The sequence below is a fragment of the Phoenix dactylifera genome, chromosome 1 (assembly GCF_009389715.1).
Source record: "Phoenix dactylifera cultivar Barhee BC4 chromosome 1, palm_55x_up_171113_PBpolish2nd_filt_p, whole genome shotgun sequence".
In the NCBI taxonomy this organism is placed as follows: domain Eukaryota; kingdom Viridiplantae; phylum Streptophyta; class Magnoliopsida; order Arecales; family Arecaceae; genus Phoenix; species Phoenix dactylifera.
The window spans coordinates 40,272,530-40,290,878 of NC_052392.1; the positions used below are offsets into that span (position 1 = coordinate 40,272,530).

The 18,349-nt window shown below is 41.9% G+C and overlaps 2 protein-coding genes across 2 annotated transcripts; one reads left to right on the forward strand and one right to left on the reverse strand.

Moving 5' to 3' along the window:
- The first annotated feature begins 335 nt into the window (after positions 1 to 335).
- LOC103714727 (probable transcription factor At3g04930) lies at positions 336 to 2,517 on the forward strand. Its single transcript, XM_008802100.4, has one exon. It carries the CDS (start codon positions 895 to 897, stop codon positions 2,278 to 2,280), a length of 1,386 nt encoding a protein of 461 aa, XP_008800322.1. The 5' UTR covers positions 336 to 894; the 3' UTR covers positions 2,281 to 2,517.
- Positions 2,518 to 12,578: 10,061 nt separating this feature from the next.
- On the reverse strand, positions 12,579 to 17,758 carry LOC120104087 (probable WRKY transcription factor 47). Its single transcript, XM_039114595.1, has 6 exons — positions 17,421 to 17,758; positions 17,137 to 17,211; positions 16,886 to 17,038; positions 15,548 to 15,886; positions 15,293 to 15,406; positions 12,579 to 13,541 (listed from the first exon to the last, which is right to left on the reverse strand). The coding sequence occupies exons 1-6, from the start codon at positions 17,646 to 17,648 to the stop codon at positions 12,945 to 12,947; spliced, it is 1,506 nt and encodes a 501-aa protein (XP_038970523.1). The 5' UTR covers positions 17,649 to 17,758; the 3' UTR covers positions 12,579 to 12,944.
- Positions 17,759 to 18,349: the final 591 nt, after the last annotated feature.

The window sequence follows — 18,349 nt, forward strand, 5'->3', positions numbered from 1 at the left end:
TACATAAATATAAAAACCCTCAGGGACTAATATATAAAAACGTAAATAATAATAGTAAAAATAATTCTTATTTGTTTGATAGATAAACTTGTTTGTTCAATCTGTTCATATAAATTTAATATGACATAAAAAAGGTTTACAGCAAGTAGATTTTTAATTTAATAATTCAGTAACCAGTAGATCTTAGTTGGATCTAAGAGCCTGTCCTTGATCTTCCCTTGCTGCTACTTTTCTCTCATTATTTTTAGATAAAAATAATTACTAGATAGTAAAAATGATCACTGAAGTTATTGTTATTTCACTTTTATACAAACTTTTATTAAGAGTCCTGACTCAACTCCGTTAAACTAATGCTTACTGTAACGGAGATAGTAAAAATTTCCCGCTTCATTTACCCGGATCCTCTCTCTCTCTTTCTCTTTCTCTCTCTGTGGCTGATTCACAGTAACGTGGCACCATGTCACCGGCTACCTGTACGTGTCATCGAAATCGACACAAAGCAACATCTCGGCCGTCCGATCGACATGTTCCGATCAAAATTCTCGTTGACCTATCGAACGGCCCACAGGAATTGTTCGTTTGGTACAAAACCACCAATCCCCTTCCCTCATCATATAGGCACACCGAGTCCACCATACAAAAGACGAAATTGGAGCCACTGAGACTAGATCGAACGGCTCTGGTTAACGATTCCACATCGACTGTACCGTGTATATTTAGGGTCCCACTCACACACCTGCACCCTGTCTCCGATATTGGTAGACGGAATAGTAGGAGTCGTTCTGATCCCCTCGCCACCGCGTCCAAACCCTAACCCTAGTTTTAAACCCGATCTCTCGATCCGGACCCGAAGCACTATTGGCCGAGTGCTCGAGAAAAAGCCCAGCAGAAGCCATGCCTTCGGTCGAAGAGGAGCAGGAGCGCGCCGTCTTCGACGACGACGTCGACGACGATGATGACGACATGGAGGGCGACGACAGCGAGGAGGACGAAGAGGAAGGTTACGAGGACGACGATACTGAGGCGGTGCCGCCACCCGCCTTCGCCGGCGCGGCAGCGGCGGCCGCGCCTCCTCTCCCCGCGAAGCCCGCGGAGGAGGGCCTCAGTGGCTCCACAACCTCCACATCCTCCTCCTCTGACCGCGCCGCCCCGAACCCTAACCCCCCCTCAAACCCGAACCCGAACCCTACTACCGCCGCAGATCCGGGCTCCACCCCGCAGAACGGCGCCATCCCTGCTCTTCCCCTCTCGGCCGCCGCGCCCTCTACCCCCGCGGCTGGCGGCCAATTCACGCCATGCTCCTCCGGTCCCGTCACCCAGCCGTCCGAGGACAGGAAGCCGTTCCCTGTCGCGGTAGCCGCTGTCGGCGGCGGATACGACGACTCCCGGCGGCTCTTCCAGCGGCTGTGGACGGATGAGGAGGAGATCACGATCCTGCAAGGGTTTCTTGAGTTCACGGCGCGGCGCGGCACCACCTTCGCTTCCCACCAGTACGACACCGGCCCTTTCTACGAGGAGATCAAGCAGCGGCTCCAGCTGGAGTTCACCAAGAACCAACTCATCGAGAAGCTCCGCCGGCTCAAGAAGAAGTACCGGAACGTCGTCAGCCGTATGCGGTCCATGGGGAAAGATTTCGCCTTTAAGAGCTCCCATGAAAAGGGTATCTATGACATAGCTCGCAACATCTGGAGTGCTAACGTCAAGAGGGCTCATGACAGCGACGACGACGATCTCAACACCCCTAACAATTCCTATACCATCGAAGCCATCTCCGGTCCCGATGGAGCCACGACGAATTCAGACAGGAGGATCTCAAGATCACGGAGGCGTTTCAGAAGGAGGGCAGCAGAAGAGGCAACGGCAACGGCGGCGGCAGCAGCAGCAGCAGCAAACCCTGCAACAGTAGGGGTCCCGGTAACCCAAGTGCCTTCATCGTCAGCTGCAGCGATCCCGGGCATCATCGAGGAGACGGTGAAGAGTTGCCTCTCGCCGCTGTTTAAGGAGTTGATATGCTCGGCAACCGGGGGACCGCTCGGTCCGGGGCTCAGTGGTGAGGCTGGTATATTGGGGCCAGGGCTAGGCGGCGCTGCAGCGGCGCTGAGCCCAATGCCATTCTGCCTCGGCGGAGGCCCGGCAAGTCTTCCAGGCTCAGGGGCGGCCGTGGATGAGAAGTGGAAGAAGCAGCAGATCCTGGAGCTGGAGGTGTACTTGAACCGGATAGAGCTCCTGCGAGACCAGATCAAGTCTACCTTGGAGGAGCTCAAGTCCTCCGGGAGCTGATAAGAGGTTTCCTTTCACAACTTGTACTTTTTAAGTTGTGGATCTGATGTTTCCGTTCGTAATTCTTAGTTTGGATAATTCTGTCTTGTTAATTAGAAGATACAGGGGCTTTGGGAATAACTATCGTTCCTTTCTTCTAGTAATCTCCATTCGATTTAGTTACTTTTTTCCTTGTGCTCTACAGGAAAGATTACCTGGAGGAATAAGTGGAAAGAATTGTGGGCACTCTTATTTTCATCCACATCATCACTTATTCCTTGTGATCAATTTGTTAGATGCTCCTTGTGGACCACTCTGTTAGAGGGGTGTGTCTTGGTAGGAAAAAAAAGGGGATTTCAGGTAGTATAATATTATAGATATTTTTTATGATATGCCTTACAAGACCTACCGATCATTGTGAGGCTTACAGATGTTTACAAAAGAAAGGAGTTATTCTTTCCGCCATTATCCGATGGACTTTGATCTTAATGTTAGGAGCATTTCGACAACTTCATTATTGTAAGGCTCACCAATCATTGTGAGGCTTACAGATGTTTACAAAAGAAAGGAGACTTTGATCTTTATGTTAGGAGCATTTTGACAACTTCATATTGTTGAAGCTGATTGGAGGTTTTAGAATTGTCAATCTTTACAGCTATTGTTGTCTCAAGCAAGTCCATAGTATGCTTGGACGAAGAAGAATAATCTTCGGATTTCTGAAGGTGCACAAGGGATTAAGAATTAGTGTTGGGTAAGGGTTGTTGATGTAACCGGGTTCTATCTTCACCCTTTGCCTACAACTGTAATGGAGGTGTTTAAGGACGTCTGAAATGGCTGTGAGGGAGGCATCTTTTTTTTTGGTTGGGAGGGGGGGACAACCAAAAACTTTCTGGATTAATTCTTGATGTAGAAGTTCTCCATATCAAATTTTTTAACAAAGTCCCAAGTTCGGAGGATAAGCACATAGTATGAATATTGGTGCTTTGGCCTGCTGATTTCTGTAAATGGAAAGGAAAATGCTTTGAAGCATACAATTTCTGAAGATCAAAAGTATAAATCATAGCCTTGAAGCAATTCAGCGTTTGATGTCAGAGTGGTCCTCACCCTAAGAATTGAAAAAAGAAGGCCAGTGTTTTCTTAAGTATTTTACGTTAACGAAATTGCTTTGTTTTATATAAAAAACTTCCTGGACAGTAATATGCTTTGCACATGAATATGTGTACCTTTAGTATTTATTTACACTAGTTAGTTATAATTTACTATTTGCTACACTAATTTTCACATTATGTTAAATTTCTATTTAGACTTTTTTTAATAAAAAAATTGTCTTTTTAATAAAAAATTATGAGTTGAAAGTCGAAATGTATTTTGTTCCATGGATTTTTTCTTGTCTATTTATCGTTTATTTCTTTGCTTGAACATGGGCTAACCGGACGAAACAGCCGGACATAGGTCCTAATAATTGTTAGGGTTATTTGGAAAACAAATCTCATTGAATAGGAATTCTAATAATTCTTGGGTGGGGTGGTGGAATGAACCAAGAAATAATTGAGATATTCAGAGAGGGTCATGGATTGACCTATGAGCGAACGATTGAAAGGTCACTATGTGCCCTCGAAACCTTTATTTATTGGATTGCAATATTTTGGCATGAGTCGATGCAGGTAAAAGAAGGATTCATTATGTTCTGAAAAAAGGAAGCATCATTTAAATTGCTTATTCTAGTTTAGCATCTAAATCGTGTTTTTTACTAGCTGGTTGGAGCCTTCATATTTAACAACGAGCACTTGAGAAACTGTGTAGAAAATAGATTGTCATATATTTTTCAAGTCAATGATATAGCACAAGTTCAAGTTCCTGATTGTTTGTTATCTAAGATATGTCCGATCAAGTGGAATTCTGGACAAAAGGAATTGTTTGTACAGAGTTGTCCTAATGGGCTTGATGTCAAGTCGTCGTCAATTCTTTTTGAAGATACTGGATGCAATTGTGATTTCAAGTCCAATAACTTTAGGGCTCGTTTGGTTCGCGGGAAGCATTTTCCTTCCTAGGAATATGATTCCTGGGAAACAAATTCCTAGGAAGAGGATGCCTAGGAAAGTACTTTTGGCATGTTTGGTTGACCATGGGAAAGTGACAAATTTCCAAGGTGCTTATGTTTGGTTGGCCGTCCACTTTCCTAGGAAAGTTATATATAATTCCTATTATGCCCTTAATAAAAATTAGGTTTTTAATGCCTTTTTAATGCTTCTTTAATGCTGAAAGGACTTTTTGGGAAAAAGTAAAAATGGAGTGATTCCCGCCTCATGGGAAAGTAACTTTCCCATGTTTCTCATGGGAAAGACTTTCCCATGAAATGTGGGAATCACATTCCCATGGGAATATAACTTTCCCTTCTCTCTCCTTTGAAAACTCCAACCAAACAAGAGGCATCTCATTACTTTCCCGTTGACCACACTTTCCCTCCTTTTCCCGCGAACCAAACGAGCCCTTAAGGTTTTGTTTGCATTTCTTCTACATCCAAGAGATGTATTGGGGTTTTTAAGAGATTTTTTAAGGAGAAAGAAGATTCAAGAGTCTATCTTCTATTCTTATAATGCCTAACTAGAACTACATAAGTCTTTTCATCAAGATTAATAACGTATTTCGGGTATTTTAGTTTAAGTTGCATGTCTGAATTTTCCAGACAATTTTACTAAGAACTTGTGCCAAGCCCAAGATAATCAATTGTCTAGGGCAAAACTAAAAACCCATGGATTGACCTGGATAAAATAAGTACTTCAAAGAGACCTGAATAATTAATGTATAGCAATTGACCATGGTTTCCCTCGGCTCTACTCTATAATTATCTTTAGAGGGAAATGTTCCTTCCCAACTAGAGAAAAAACCTGGTTATTCATTGTTTTTTCTTTCTTTTTAGTTCCATATTCTGCCTTTAAGTCATATATTCAATGTTCTACCCGGAAAGCTTGATCAAAGCATCTACAGCTGGATCAACGTTATATACTCCTTGTAGTCTCTGAAGTTTCTCGTATTTGAAGACAAAGGTGCAAATAGAGCAGAAGACGAGGTTGTGCCAGATTGCTTATGATCAGAAGCTTTAAGTCTGTTAAAGAGATGTTAGAAATTAATTAAAATGAAATATTCAAGGTGTAAAGAGACACAATCCAACAATCGGATGATTTAATAGGAGGGAAAAACAACACCATATCCGGAGAAAGAAGAAGGATTAATGACAATATCATCCAGAGAAAGAGCGACTACTGGCCAGAGAGCAAAGAAGCTAATCGGGGAGTCGACCTTAGAAGAAAGCGGCTCCCTCGCTAGCACTCGGCTTCCACTTTGTTAACATAAGGAAGTTCTTTCAAACGGAAGGAACTCCCACTTCCTTCCTCAATTTGTTTTGTCCCACTTTCTGAGTTATACGAACTCCGACCTCTTTCGGTTATGGGATGTGCGAAATCGGCTTAGGCCCTAACAGTGGTCTTATCTGATCTAGAAAGAAAAAATTCTAGAAACAAAAATTTCTAATGCATCAAAAGATTTCAACTCCAAGGATCCAAGATTGCCAACGGCTGATCGCAGAATATTCATAAAAAGATCACAACAAAAAGAGGCTAGCCATCATGGAGAAGAAATAAGACAGGATGCATTGAAGCACACTCACCACTCAAAGATTGCTGGATGATATAACAGGTTGCTAAGAGATCGAGTCCCTGAAGAAAGGAAATAAAGGATGTTCGAATTCCACAAATAGATAAAGTATATTAGGTTGAGGAGGCAAAGGGGTGGTTTGATCCTAATGATTGTTAAGGAGAAGAAACTTTCAAGGGTCCAAAAATTTGAACTCCAAGAATCTAACAAAGCATCCCAGGTGATAAGATCTCTCAAATCTCTACATAATATGTAGATATGAATGATATTGATCTACGTTCCTTCATCAACGACGGTCATCCCAATTCGATGTTCTTTAGCTAGTGCCGCATCCGTCATCCCTTGCTCTCCCTCCACCATTATGTTTAGGAAATCTTGTAAGGGACACAATATCATTCAAGGGTTTGTGAGATTGGATGGATTTTAGTACGAAACCCCTCACTAAGCAAGCAACTTGATGCCATCAGGCTGGGCAGGACAACTGACCTCCTTGGCTGGACTCTGATTAGAATCTAGCATTATATAAGGATAAGCAAAGAAAATGAAAGAAGAAAAAAGCATCTTGATGAAACCAAACACCCTTCCCTCAAAAAAGAATGGAAAAAAAACAGACACAGGCACAAGTAAAAATACTAACATGCTATCAGAGAAACTATTTAGCCTCAAGAGAATGAAGAGTTATAGGAAATATCCTTAGCCACTCGTCAATTTCCTTGTACTCATTCTATAAAATTTACACAAATCATTATCAAGCCTTAAACAGTTAATTTGTTTATTAGTAAACCAAAAAAAAAGAAGCAATGCAATATTCATTGAGGGTTCAGAGAGTTGAAAGAAGACCTAGAAGCCGTATGAAAAGACCTAATCCTGGACTCACCATCATGTGAGAATCTCACATGAACCATTATACCAATTGAGAAAATGTTCATTGCATTCTAGGCTTGAGGGTGAAGCGGTCATACGGAGTTGTGTTTTTTTAACGATTACCAGCAACTAGAATCATATCACTTGGTACCTACTCATAAACCTGCAATTTATTGAATTTCTGCAAGAACAGCCCACTCTTTTCAACCACTAGTTAAAATTTATGTTCCGCTGGTTATGCACGATCACAATTGTGAATCACGAATAAGCAAGACATGTATTACAATTACGACGAACAAAATCGTAACAGTCAGCGAGGTCAATCAATCAATTTTGTTTCTTAAAAAAGGGGAACGCTTTGCGATACAATAAATCTCGTGATCTCAGCTGAACATAGATCTTTCGAAACCATAACATAAAAAGGTAGCTGAATCCAGATCAAAGAATCAGCAGATCAAGCCCACAGCTTACAGATGAGATTATTTAATCCTAAAAACAAAATTCAGTCTCAACATCCATACGATCCAGATCAAAATTCAGTTTAGGACGCGCCTAGCAGTTTAACCTCGATCACAATAATTCTAATCCGAATTAAAATTCGATCCTCGAAGCTATCACTCATCCTAATTCGACCGCCACACAAAAATGAAGGAAAATGGAAGGAAACAAGGGAGCGCGTCTATAGGGATGCACCATCTAATGGAACAAGAACCTCTGATTGCTGCACGGAGATGTGTCACCATTGAGCTGGACTTCTTTAATGTAGAAGGATCATTGGATCAATTATAGATTAATTTGGCTACACGAGTAAGTTTGAATGAGGTTTAAAAGCAAGATCCATTGCATCCAAGACCTAATCACAAATACTAAGGCCCTGTTTGGGGGAGCTTTTGGAGGGCCAGAAAGCACTTTCTCAGTTTGTTTACCAAACACAAAACAAACTACCACAACACTTTACGAATGTAGTTACCAAACAGCAAACAGCTTTTTATAACAGCTCTACTTCAGACAGCTCTACTTCCAACAGCTCTACTTCTAACAGCTCTACTGCCAACAGCTCCCCCAAACAGGGCCTAACTCCTGGAGGTCATGATTTTCTCATATAGTGTTCATTTTCAGCATTCAAAGCACTAAAATAAGCTTCCTAGTTGAATACTACAAGAGTGCTTTATTTTTGGGTAGTCATTTGATGCTTTTTAAATTTATGAAATATTCATGAAGGCCAAATTATAATAGCTCAATGCTTCATAAATGTACATCGCACGGATTCTTGATACTATTATTATTGCTATTGGTTTTTGGGCCTGGTTGGGCCACCCATGATGGGCTAGCCCGACCAAGATCATCTAACTTTTAAATGAGAGAGAAAATAGTTGGAAGAAAAAGAAGATACTATTGGATAGTTTCTCTTTCCTTCTCCATCTCTTGTCTGTGTTACTTAACACCATTTATGTCTAGACTCTCCTTCCTAGAAAATTTCAGTGTTCTAAGGAGAGAAACATGAAGGAACAACTCTCTTTCATCTTTTTCTTGCACCATAAGCATTTGAACGGTAATTTTTGTTAAAGAGAAAATTTTTGTTGTCTGTATACTTGCCATGTGCCCTCCAAATTGATCCCCTATACTTTATGAATTATGGACAATTAGGAAATCTGATCTAAGTAATTTGCGACCTTGGGTTCTGCTATCTATGTCCATGATCCCTCTCACAAATACAAAAAATTAGGTCTGAGAGGAAAGAAGTGAATCTTTATAAGATACTTAGAACACTCTAAAGGATATATGTTCATTAGTGAGTAGGCATATGGAAGTTGGACTACAATTGAATCATAAGATGTTACATTCTCGAAGAATGATTTTCCTAGCAAGGTTGAGATGATAAAGAATTTTCAATTTTTCAAGATGGAAGATCCTGAATTTTATGGTGCACCTATTAACAAGTAGAGGAGAATGAGAAATTGTCTCGACCTTCTAGACCTAATGGGAGCGACAAAATGTCTAATAGATTAATTTCATAAGAATTACATTTGCATAAAAGCACTAGTAAGAGTATCCCTCATTGTCGTTTTGGGACCAAAGAGGAAGCTTTTATGATAGCTTCACATGATGATGTTGAGCCCAAAATAATTAAAGAGGCTCTCTAATGCCCTGCAAAGGAATAGTGGAAGAAGGAAATGGAGGAAGAAATGGAGGCCATAAATGCAAACCATGTCTGAGACTTGGTTGACCTTTTCACCATACTTTAAGGCAATTGGGAACAAAGGGTTCTTAAGATTAAGCAGAATGCAGATGGATCTATTGAAAGATGTAAGGCTCACTTAGTGGCAAAAGGTTATACTCAATAAAAGGGTATAGATTATGAGAAAACATTCTCTCTAGTAGTTAGATTTGCCTCTATTTATCTTATCCTTGCGATCATTGCACATTTAGATTGGGAATTATATTAGATGGATGTTAAGACATCATTTGTCAATGGAAAATGGGATGAGAAAATCTATATGGAATAACCTGTAGGTTTTGTTGTAAAAGGTCAAGAGCTTCAACAATCTATTTATGGCCTAAAATAATCGTTCAGATAATGGTATCTGAGGTTTCATCGAGCCATAACTTTTTATGAGTTTATGATGATTGATGAAGATCATTGTATGTAGTCAAATGTTTTGAAAATATATTCATGATTTTATCATTATATGTGGATGATATTTCTTGGCTGGGAATGATAAGGAGTTTATTGTCACTATAGAAGAATGGTCGTCCTCAAATTTTGAAATGAAAGATATGGGGGAAGTAACTTATGCGTTTGGTGTTAAAATTTATAGGGATCGTTCAAAAATTTTTTTTGCATGACGTAGGAGACTTATATTAAAAAGATCATAAAACGATTTAACATGCAAGACTGCAATCCATAGACACTCGTATAGCAAGAGGTAAAGGCCTAAATCTTAAAATGTTCCCTAAGACTCCATATGAGAAAAAAGAAATGGCTAATGTTCTCAATTCTAGTGCTATTGGATGTTTAATATACTCCATGATGTGTATAGAGCCCAATATATGCTATGCCTTCAGCTTGGTGAGCCGCTATCAAGTTAGTCCTAAAAAGTTGCATTGGAAAGTGATCAAAAGGATCCTGACTCAAAGGCACCATTGATTATTCTCTATGCTAGCATAAAAATAATTTGCACTTAAGTGGTTATTCAGATGCTAATTGGGCAGAAGAATTGGATGAATACAAATCCACTTTAGGATATGTGTTCTTGCCTAATAATGGTGTCATCTCTTGGAGTAGCAAGAAGCAAATATGTATAGCCTTATCTATGATGGAGGTCGAGTTTATTGATTGTTTAGTTGCAGGTAGGAGGCAATTTGACTTAGGAGATTTCTACAAATATTGTATGTAATAGCTAGTGTTGTAGAATCCGTGATAGTTAATTGTGATAGCTAAGCTACCATTGCATATATGAAGGATTTTTTTTTTTTTTGGGGGGGGGGGGGGGGGCGTGGGGTGCATTTGGTGGCTTGGGAGAATGTTTGCCGGCCTCTCCGGGAGGGTGGCCTTGGGGTCTAGTCTCTCCGGGTAAGGTGAGAGACGATCATTGCCTGACACATGGTGCGGTTTGTCCTGGAGCCTCAGGGGTTTTGAAGTCAGGTCATGATAGTGAAATATGGTCACGTGGGGCCGGCTGAGGTAACTCGGTGCAGGCGGACTGTATCCTTTATGTGGCATAAGATTGAGAGGTATCTGCTAACTATTTGGGCAAATACTAAATGGGCAATTGGGGATGGAAGGAGTGTCGAAGTGGTGGGGGACCTGTGGGTGGATGCCCTACCCCTGAGTTTATGGCTGACTATGGTTGGCATAGAGGCGGGTGACGGACTGCAGGTATGTGACCTTCTCGTCCTGGAAGGAGGAGAGTGGGATGGGGACAGTGTGCGATAGGTATTTGGAGACCCCTTTGCCGAGTGCGTACAGTCCCTTCCGGTGCCAGGGTGTGGGGGATCAGATATCCGGGTGTGGCGATCTTTCTGTAGGACCAGAGTTAGGATGGGGGATGTCGCTCGAGCCTACAACAGGATTACGAGGTAGGCCCTGATTGTGCTTGAGTCTGGCAGCTAGGTTTACACTCGAGATTGGCACTGATTTTATGGAAGGTAGTCTGGAACCGCCTTCCTACGAGATCGTTGTTGAGTAGACGTGGTGTGAGGATACCCCCAGTGTACGTTGTGTGGGGACGACGAGATGATAGACCATGTGCTGTTTCAATGCACGTGGGCGAGGAGATTCTGGCGTCTTTCAGGGTTTCCACAGAATGCTTGGGGTATGCAAGACCAGTTTTTATAGGTTATCCAGTATTGGTCGAGTAGCCCCCAGCAGCGCCCCGTGGCCATTGGAGCTACCTGTATGGATTACCAAATCTGGCTGGTTAGGATTGCTCGGACCTTTGGTGAATGTAGCTTGTCTCCGAGGTTTGTAGTGGAGTGGGCACGAGTACAGACAGTTAAGTTTAGTGATAGCACCTATTCAGGTGGGTCTTTGATAGTTCGAAATATTTGGGGCTCCTTTTCAGCTCAGATAATGCCTCGTACGATGTTCTTCACCTGGGAGCCCCCACGCCCGAGCTTCCTCAAGATCAATTTCGATGGATCGGTAGTCGATGGAGGACGTCGAGAAGGCGCGGGGTTTGTCATCAAGGACCTAAGTTTGAGGGTGGTGGCTGTTGGTGGTTGTCAGACAGCTGATACCTCGATTTCTGGTGCTGAGTTACGTGCTGTATGGGTGGGTCTTTGATATGTGCGACGAGTCTTGCATACCAACTCTATCATTTTGGAGGGTGACTCGGCCACTATGATAGATTGGATTTAGGGGGGCCCGAGCTGGATGGGGGGGACCACTCTTTGATTCAAGATATCTGGGCAATGGGGAGAGATGGGGAAGTCTTCTAGGCCTAATATGTATTTAGGAAGGCCAACGGAGCCGCAGCCCGCATTAGCAAAAAAAAAAAAAAAAAAAAAAGGGTCCTAAGTATCATGGCAGGACAAAAAATATTGATACTAAAATAAATTTTGTTAGAGACATAGTGGCATAGAAGAAAATGGTCATAAAATATATTTCTACGTATTTGATGGTTGCAGACTCTTTTACTAAATCTATTTCTAGAGATTGTATTCTATGCACTTTTTTTAAGGCAATTCATGAAACTTGAAATTCAACTTAGTATTAATTCTTAATTTTATCAATTAGCCCCCGCATAACTAAGAGGAGGAGCAGAACCATTATTGCATTCTGAACCGTTCCCACCACCCGTGCAGTATTATGGGAAAAAGAACCACGTCCCTTCCCCTTCCCCTACCCCCTACTCCTTCGAGTGCCTTTTGCGCTTAGCGTCGTCGTCCGTGTCGATTTCAATGATTGAGTTCTTGGATCTTATTGTAACAATGGAGGCGTAGAAGAACGTCGGAGTTTTGGTCCCCTAGATGTAGCCAGTCTACTGCAGGCAGAGGAAGAAAATCTTCCTCCTTATCTATTTATCCATTTTTTGCTGCATGCTTGGTCCAACTGGTGTGGTGATGATGGTAACTTGTTGGGCTTTCTAGCACACGCTCTTTCTTTCTTAATTTTCTTTTCAGATCGTAAGTAGTAATGAGCTTTAATTGGACGTTGTTTCATGGTTGTGCACCCATGTAAAAGCATTGTGATTCATTGGCCGCGTGAAAGGTCAAGGGAGCCCATCCATGCATTGGTTATTCCATTTGAAAAGGAAGAGACGCTTTACGAACTTCGCCATGAGGGCATAACAAAGCTATACCACGAACACCGAACCATGCACTGATAAGGGTAAATAAAAGTAGAATAAGAGCGCTCTCTCTCTCTCTCTCTCTCTCTCTTTCTTACCCAGCGTTTCTTTGTAATATTTACTTACAAGACATCCTTCTTCCTTGCCCAACTAATTGAAGGGCTCGACATAAATATTTGTTAGGGACAACCACTAATTTACAATATTCTATTGATAGTAGCAAAGTATTCTGGTATAATAATAAGGTAGGCACATAGATGGATGAACGAAAAATTTTGATTATGACATTTACTCTCACGCTATATGCAACCTGTGGAGACCATTCTAGTTGGAAGACGTAGATAACAGCAAGGCATGCACCCATTCTGACTCCCTTTAATTAGTAGAAAACGTGGTGCAAGACTGAGGAAACTGAGGTGGTCCAGGTCCTACCTGAGGGCCAGTAGGGGAGCTATTGCCACCACCAGAACCACTGGTGCTCCGAGGAGACCCCATGATGGATTTGATGGCGGCAGCCAAGGCTGTAGTGAAGTTGGGATCTGTTGCAATAGCCGCGGTCACTGTCTCGACCATCGATTGCTGCCTTGGGCCAAACTGCACCGCCGGCGGCCCCACCACTCCAGGCGGCAGCTTATGAGGGAGGTACATCGATGGCGGCATCGAGAATGGAATTGACGGCAGGTGGCCCCGCGAGAGCTGGAGTGGACTCGGGGACTGCGTCAGATCGAGGGTGATGGTGGGGAATGGGGCGGAGGCGGAGAGTGTGGCGACGGAGGAAGCATAGGGTACGGGTTGGAAGAAGCCACCAGCGGCCATGAGGGAGTCCTTGCTGGTGGTGGAGCCGGAGAGGAGCATGGCGGCAGCGGCGGACGTGGTGCTGGCCATGGCGGTGGCGGTTGGGGGGAGAGGGTGGTTGTGGTTGCCCTCGTAGGTGGTTATAAGAATGGTCTTGTCCTCAGCACATCTCTGCACCTGTTGCACCAAAACAAACCATGGAGAGATAAATGAGTTGGCCTCTGGAGAGGAATCCAAATTATAAGTTTTATACATAGAAAGCTGAGGAGAAACTCTATCTTTGCACGCCAAAAACTGTAGAAATTTCTAGCGGCTAAGTTACGGACTAGTGGTGTATTTTCTTGCGAAAGGATGGAATAGTGTATACTGTGTATTAAGAATAAATTTTTGGAGCAGTGATAGTCAACCACTCATAAAGGCAGGAAGGAAAAAGGAAAACCATTATAAGAATCTTTAAAAGAGATTTGAAATCCGGTCTTTTCTTTGACTGCAACTTTTTTATTTTTTTGACTGCTATTTGATGTTGGGTTTATACACAGTTTAACATATTTAGTTTCTGGACGTAGTCATGAGCATGGGGGTGGTGATACTAGGCCTATCCTGATTCTGTATATTGTTGTCCTTGGTAAAGTTATGAATATGTATGTACAAGTCTAAGAACTAAACGTATAGTTCCTATTAAAATCAAGCAACAGGAATAAAATAATTCTTAATCAACAAGAATTAAATATGAAAATAATGGCCAATGGAAGGATAGACCTCATGAATCACCAATATTGCTAACCATAAAGAAATTATCAAGACTATAACGGCTTTTTAGGTGATTTGGTGAAAGAATTAGATAGGCCACCATGTCCATCCATGAGATGATGTATGTTTACATGTGTGGTGCTGGTGGTTTTATCTGAGTTGTAGGGGAGGAAGAGAGGAGAGAGGCCAGAAACAACGGCACTGCGGTAGTAGTTTTAGGCTTTAGAAAATCGTACATAAATTTTTTGACTAAGCTCGGATAAAAATATATCGAGGACATCATAATGGAGCAAACAGAGAGGAAAAATAAAAAAAAGAGAAAAGTAATCATCCTCTCCATTGCAAATTAAAGAGATCTCAAGCTTTAAGGTTGTCTTCTTGTGATCAAAATCAATGGCAAGGCTAATCACCACGACTGGAATTGAAAACTAAATTTTTCTTTTGAATTAAGCAACTATATATTTGTTGTTTGAGCTACAATCTGAGACTTTAAGCAATTTACTTGTTAAATAAACATACAGCCCGAGATGAAGGCAATAAATGAGGTATCTGTCAATCTCTGACTGACAGCCAGAAGAAACTTTCAGTTGACTTCGACTACAAATTTTGACTTGGTGAATACACAACCAATGGTGAGAGTTCATGATCTGTCTCATCAATTGTTTGAAGTCACGCCCTAACACTTTTCATAACAACGGAATTAAAGATGCCTCATGAGGAAGGAATTTCGAAAATAGTTCAAAATGTCCAATATTATATAATAAGGGAAGCTTAACGAAAAATTTTCAACTGTCGATAAACACTTTCTGTATGCAATGTATTGGCCTTAGGAAGAATAGTGAGATAGGACCTAATTTGCAACTGTTAATAAAGCTGGGGGAAGTTTCTTACTTCCTCCTCATTTCATCAAATAAAAGAAAGTATCCAAAACCCAAAATGCTATGGTTATGCTTGCTTATATATTTGCAACTGTTAGTGCGTAAAAGGGATTGAGCCTACATGATCATTAGATAAAGTCTTCCAGGATTGCGCCAAGTACAACAATTTGCAGATGCCAAAGGTAATTCTATTGCACAGATAACGAACACTTTTGGCAGGATATCCTTGGTATAAGAAGCTTTAATTTCAAGTAGATAGCTGCTGTATCCAAAGGCAAGTTTGGTACTGATTGCACTTACCTGCTTTCGAACGGGGCAACCAACAGCCATGGTGCAACGATAATAGGCTCGTGGGCATGGATTTCCCTTTGCCATCTTTTGACCATATTTCCTCCATTGACATCCATCACTAATCTACAGGCACAAAACCTTATGCCTTAGTTCACAACTGTTTTTTATCTAATATATAGACTAATGGTTAATGAAGAATTATAATGTAATGGGAGAACTAGTGGTTAATGCAGAATTCTAATGCAACGGGAGTCAGTGTTTTACCATTGGGGCATCAGACCGTGCACGCACTGAGACTCTTGCTTTGCGGCATGGGAGCTCGGTGTCAGTGCTCCTTTCTTGCATTAGCCTAGGATTCTTGTTGCTCCCCCAGCTTGGTGATGTTTGCTCCGAGGGACCATCATCAACAGGTAGCTGTCTCTTGGTGAATGGAATAGTGCCTTGCTCCCTTGAACCTCTGTTGGCGATGCCGTTGCTCAATGTTTGTGATTGTTCTTCATCTTCAGCACCAGAATGTTCGATGTTCCGCATGCTAGTTTGACCAGGTTCCATGAATTGGTGTTCAGATACTGCCACCGGACTCGATGTGTCGGTCTTGTTGTCCTATGGAAGCAGATAAGATTATATTAATCTGTTTTAGTAATTAGAGGTCGTAATGAAAACTATCAAGATGTTTCTAGGAAGACATAATATGCTAGCAAAGAAAAAGAAAGGCAAAATATGCGATTTGGCCTACAATTGATTGTTATGATCCAAAGCCTATTCTGCTGATATTTTGATCTGAAGAACACCTCAAATGAGATTCATTAGGATGATACTACATGATGCATTATCATATTAATATATAGGAAAAAATCAAATCAAAATAAATATAAATCCATGGATTATATACGAGTTCTTTGACCATTTTATTTCAAGATTTCATGCTGCAATGGAACGCATGGTGAATTTGCTCAGCAAGAAAGAAGTGCATGGTGAACCCACACTATTTTACTCTAGAAAAATGTAAGATAGAACACCTATATATCTTTGGGGTATAAAATTAACAATGCAAAGAAGGAAGTGTTTTTTTCGAGAAAGCAAAGAAGGAAGTGTAGAAATCATAGCTTTTCTATTTTTCCAAGTCAGAGATCAGAATAATTCAAAGATGAACGGCAAGAGCACACTCATTTCTTCAAGCAATTAAAATCCTGTGAACTATGTCACATTTGTTTCCTCGCAAGAAGAACTATATCACGTTTGTAGTTTGCAAGAGAAGAAAAACCGCAACCTAATTTATGTCATTTTCAAATAAAATAAAATTACAAATATCTATAATTATTTTTTGGAGAAATAAACATATCTTTTTAAGTGTGCAAATAATCTCCTTTTTTCTTTTCTTTTTTAGAAAAATTCTTGCAGCTACATGCAAGGATATTTAATAGATTATGCGAACATAAATGAATGAAGAGACAAGTAAATCCGAAGGCTCTTTGTCTAGGTGCGATTTATGCTCTCTTGGGCTTTTGTGCTATCGATTTCTCTGCGGTGAAGCAGATAAGATTTTCAAAAAGAGAGAGTAGAAGAAATTAACGAGTGAGATAAAAGGCAAGAAAAAAAAACCTGTCCATGCCGGAAATCCTGTGCTCGTTGTTGCATGGTTAAAATATACTCGTTGTGAAGAGCACCATAACTTCTAGTGAGCTGATCTAGCATGATCCTTAATTTCCGGTTCTCTTCTCCCAATCGGTTTAGCTCCCCTTGAAGCATGACCAGCTACGGATTCGAACAAAGAAATACATAAAATTCACGATTGACCCCTAATATACATGAAGAATTCCATCCTGTCGATCTAACAGCTAGTCAAAGCTCACCTCGTTGCTAGGTTTCTTCTCCTCTCCAGCTCCCTGGCCAACCCGTGAGCTCATGGTCAAAAGATGCAACCCGGTCTGCAGAATAAAAAGAAAAAGAACTCACTCTAAGCGATCAATCTAACAGGTTCCTAATTAATTATATATCTCATACAAAACATCAGCAAGAGAAAAAAGAAGAGAAAGTAGCAGTTGGTTATCAAAACGCGTCATTTTTCCATTAGATAAGCTACAATAGAGGAACTCGATTTATATCGAGCTGAGATTTGATTGCCCAATAACTCAACACTTATATTGATGCCTGTATCTTCCTGAGGTGACACATGCTTCCCTTGCCGATCATGCGAAACACCAGCTCGTGCGGTACCATCCTTGTCTCCCCGATGGCTCTCCGAGAAGAAATCGACCTCCTCGATCCCGTCTCTCCGATCGACACCCTCGTCAACACTGCGACCGCGATCATGACTCGAGAAGCCGTCGGAATTCAAGAGCGCCATTTCCTTCGGCCTCTCCATTGGGGAGGAAGAAATGAAGAGGGGGTCGGTTTTGGGTGGGAACAGTGCTCAAGAGGTGCAGGAAAGGAAACGAAACCAAGGGGAGAGAGAGACGGCAAGGGGAGTCTCTGCAAGAAAGACGGGTCGAGCCAATTAAACGCGTGGGAAGAGGTGGACCGGCCGTTCTTTTGGATGGGGTCTACCCGGGTGACGTCGACTTGGACGTCGGCATGACAGCTGGCGCCGTATCGGACCCGTCGAGCCGAGAAACGGCCGGGGCGGGGAAAATATCCCCGCACCGTTAGATCTGACGGCATCGCGGGGGAATCCCACGCGCGGGGGGCGGTCAACCAGGTCGACCTTGACGGCACGGCTCGCTGACGGTGGTTAGAGGTGGGGCCTACCGGCACCTAATCCCCCTTGACTCCGTGGAGCACCACGTCACCTCATAGGGACACGTCATCATGGGATGCGGGGCTGTACTGCCAGGCTCAGGCTCATGCTTTCAGAGTCGTGCTTTCTTAAATATATGGGCCCGTAGCTATGAAAAATAATGTTTGTATCCATCAAAGAGGGGGATGTGTACTTGATGAAACTTTTATTTTACTGAAGAAAAAAAAAGACATGGCTTATATATCTGCTCACACGTGCGGGCAAAAACAATCTATATATGCCTATCAAGCCACCATATATATTTAAGTTGGGAAATGGGTGGACATTGC

Excerpts from the sequence above, each read along its gene's own strand:
- LOC103714727 (XM_008802100.4), top strand. The coding sequence starts at position 895 with ATGCCTTCGGTCGAAGAGGAGCAGGAGCGCGCCGTCTTCGACGACGAC.
- LOC120104087 (XM_039114595.1), bottom strand. The coding sequence starts at position 17,648 with ATGGAGAGGCCGAAGGAAATGGCGCTCTTGAATTCCGACGGCTTCTCG. Across the intron at positions 17,039-17,136 it reads AGAAGAAACCTAGCAACGAG|CTGGTCATGCTTCAAGGGGA; the intron begins GTGAGCTTTGAC and ends TCGAATCCGTAG. Across the intron at positions 15,407-15,547 it reads CACGGTCTGATGCCCCAATG|ATTAGTGATGGATGTCAATG; the intron begins GTAAAACACTGA and ends TTGTGCCTGTAG.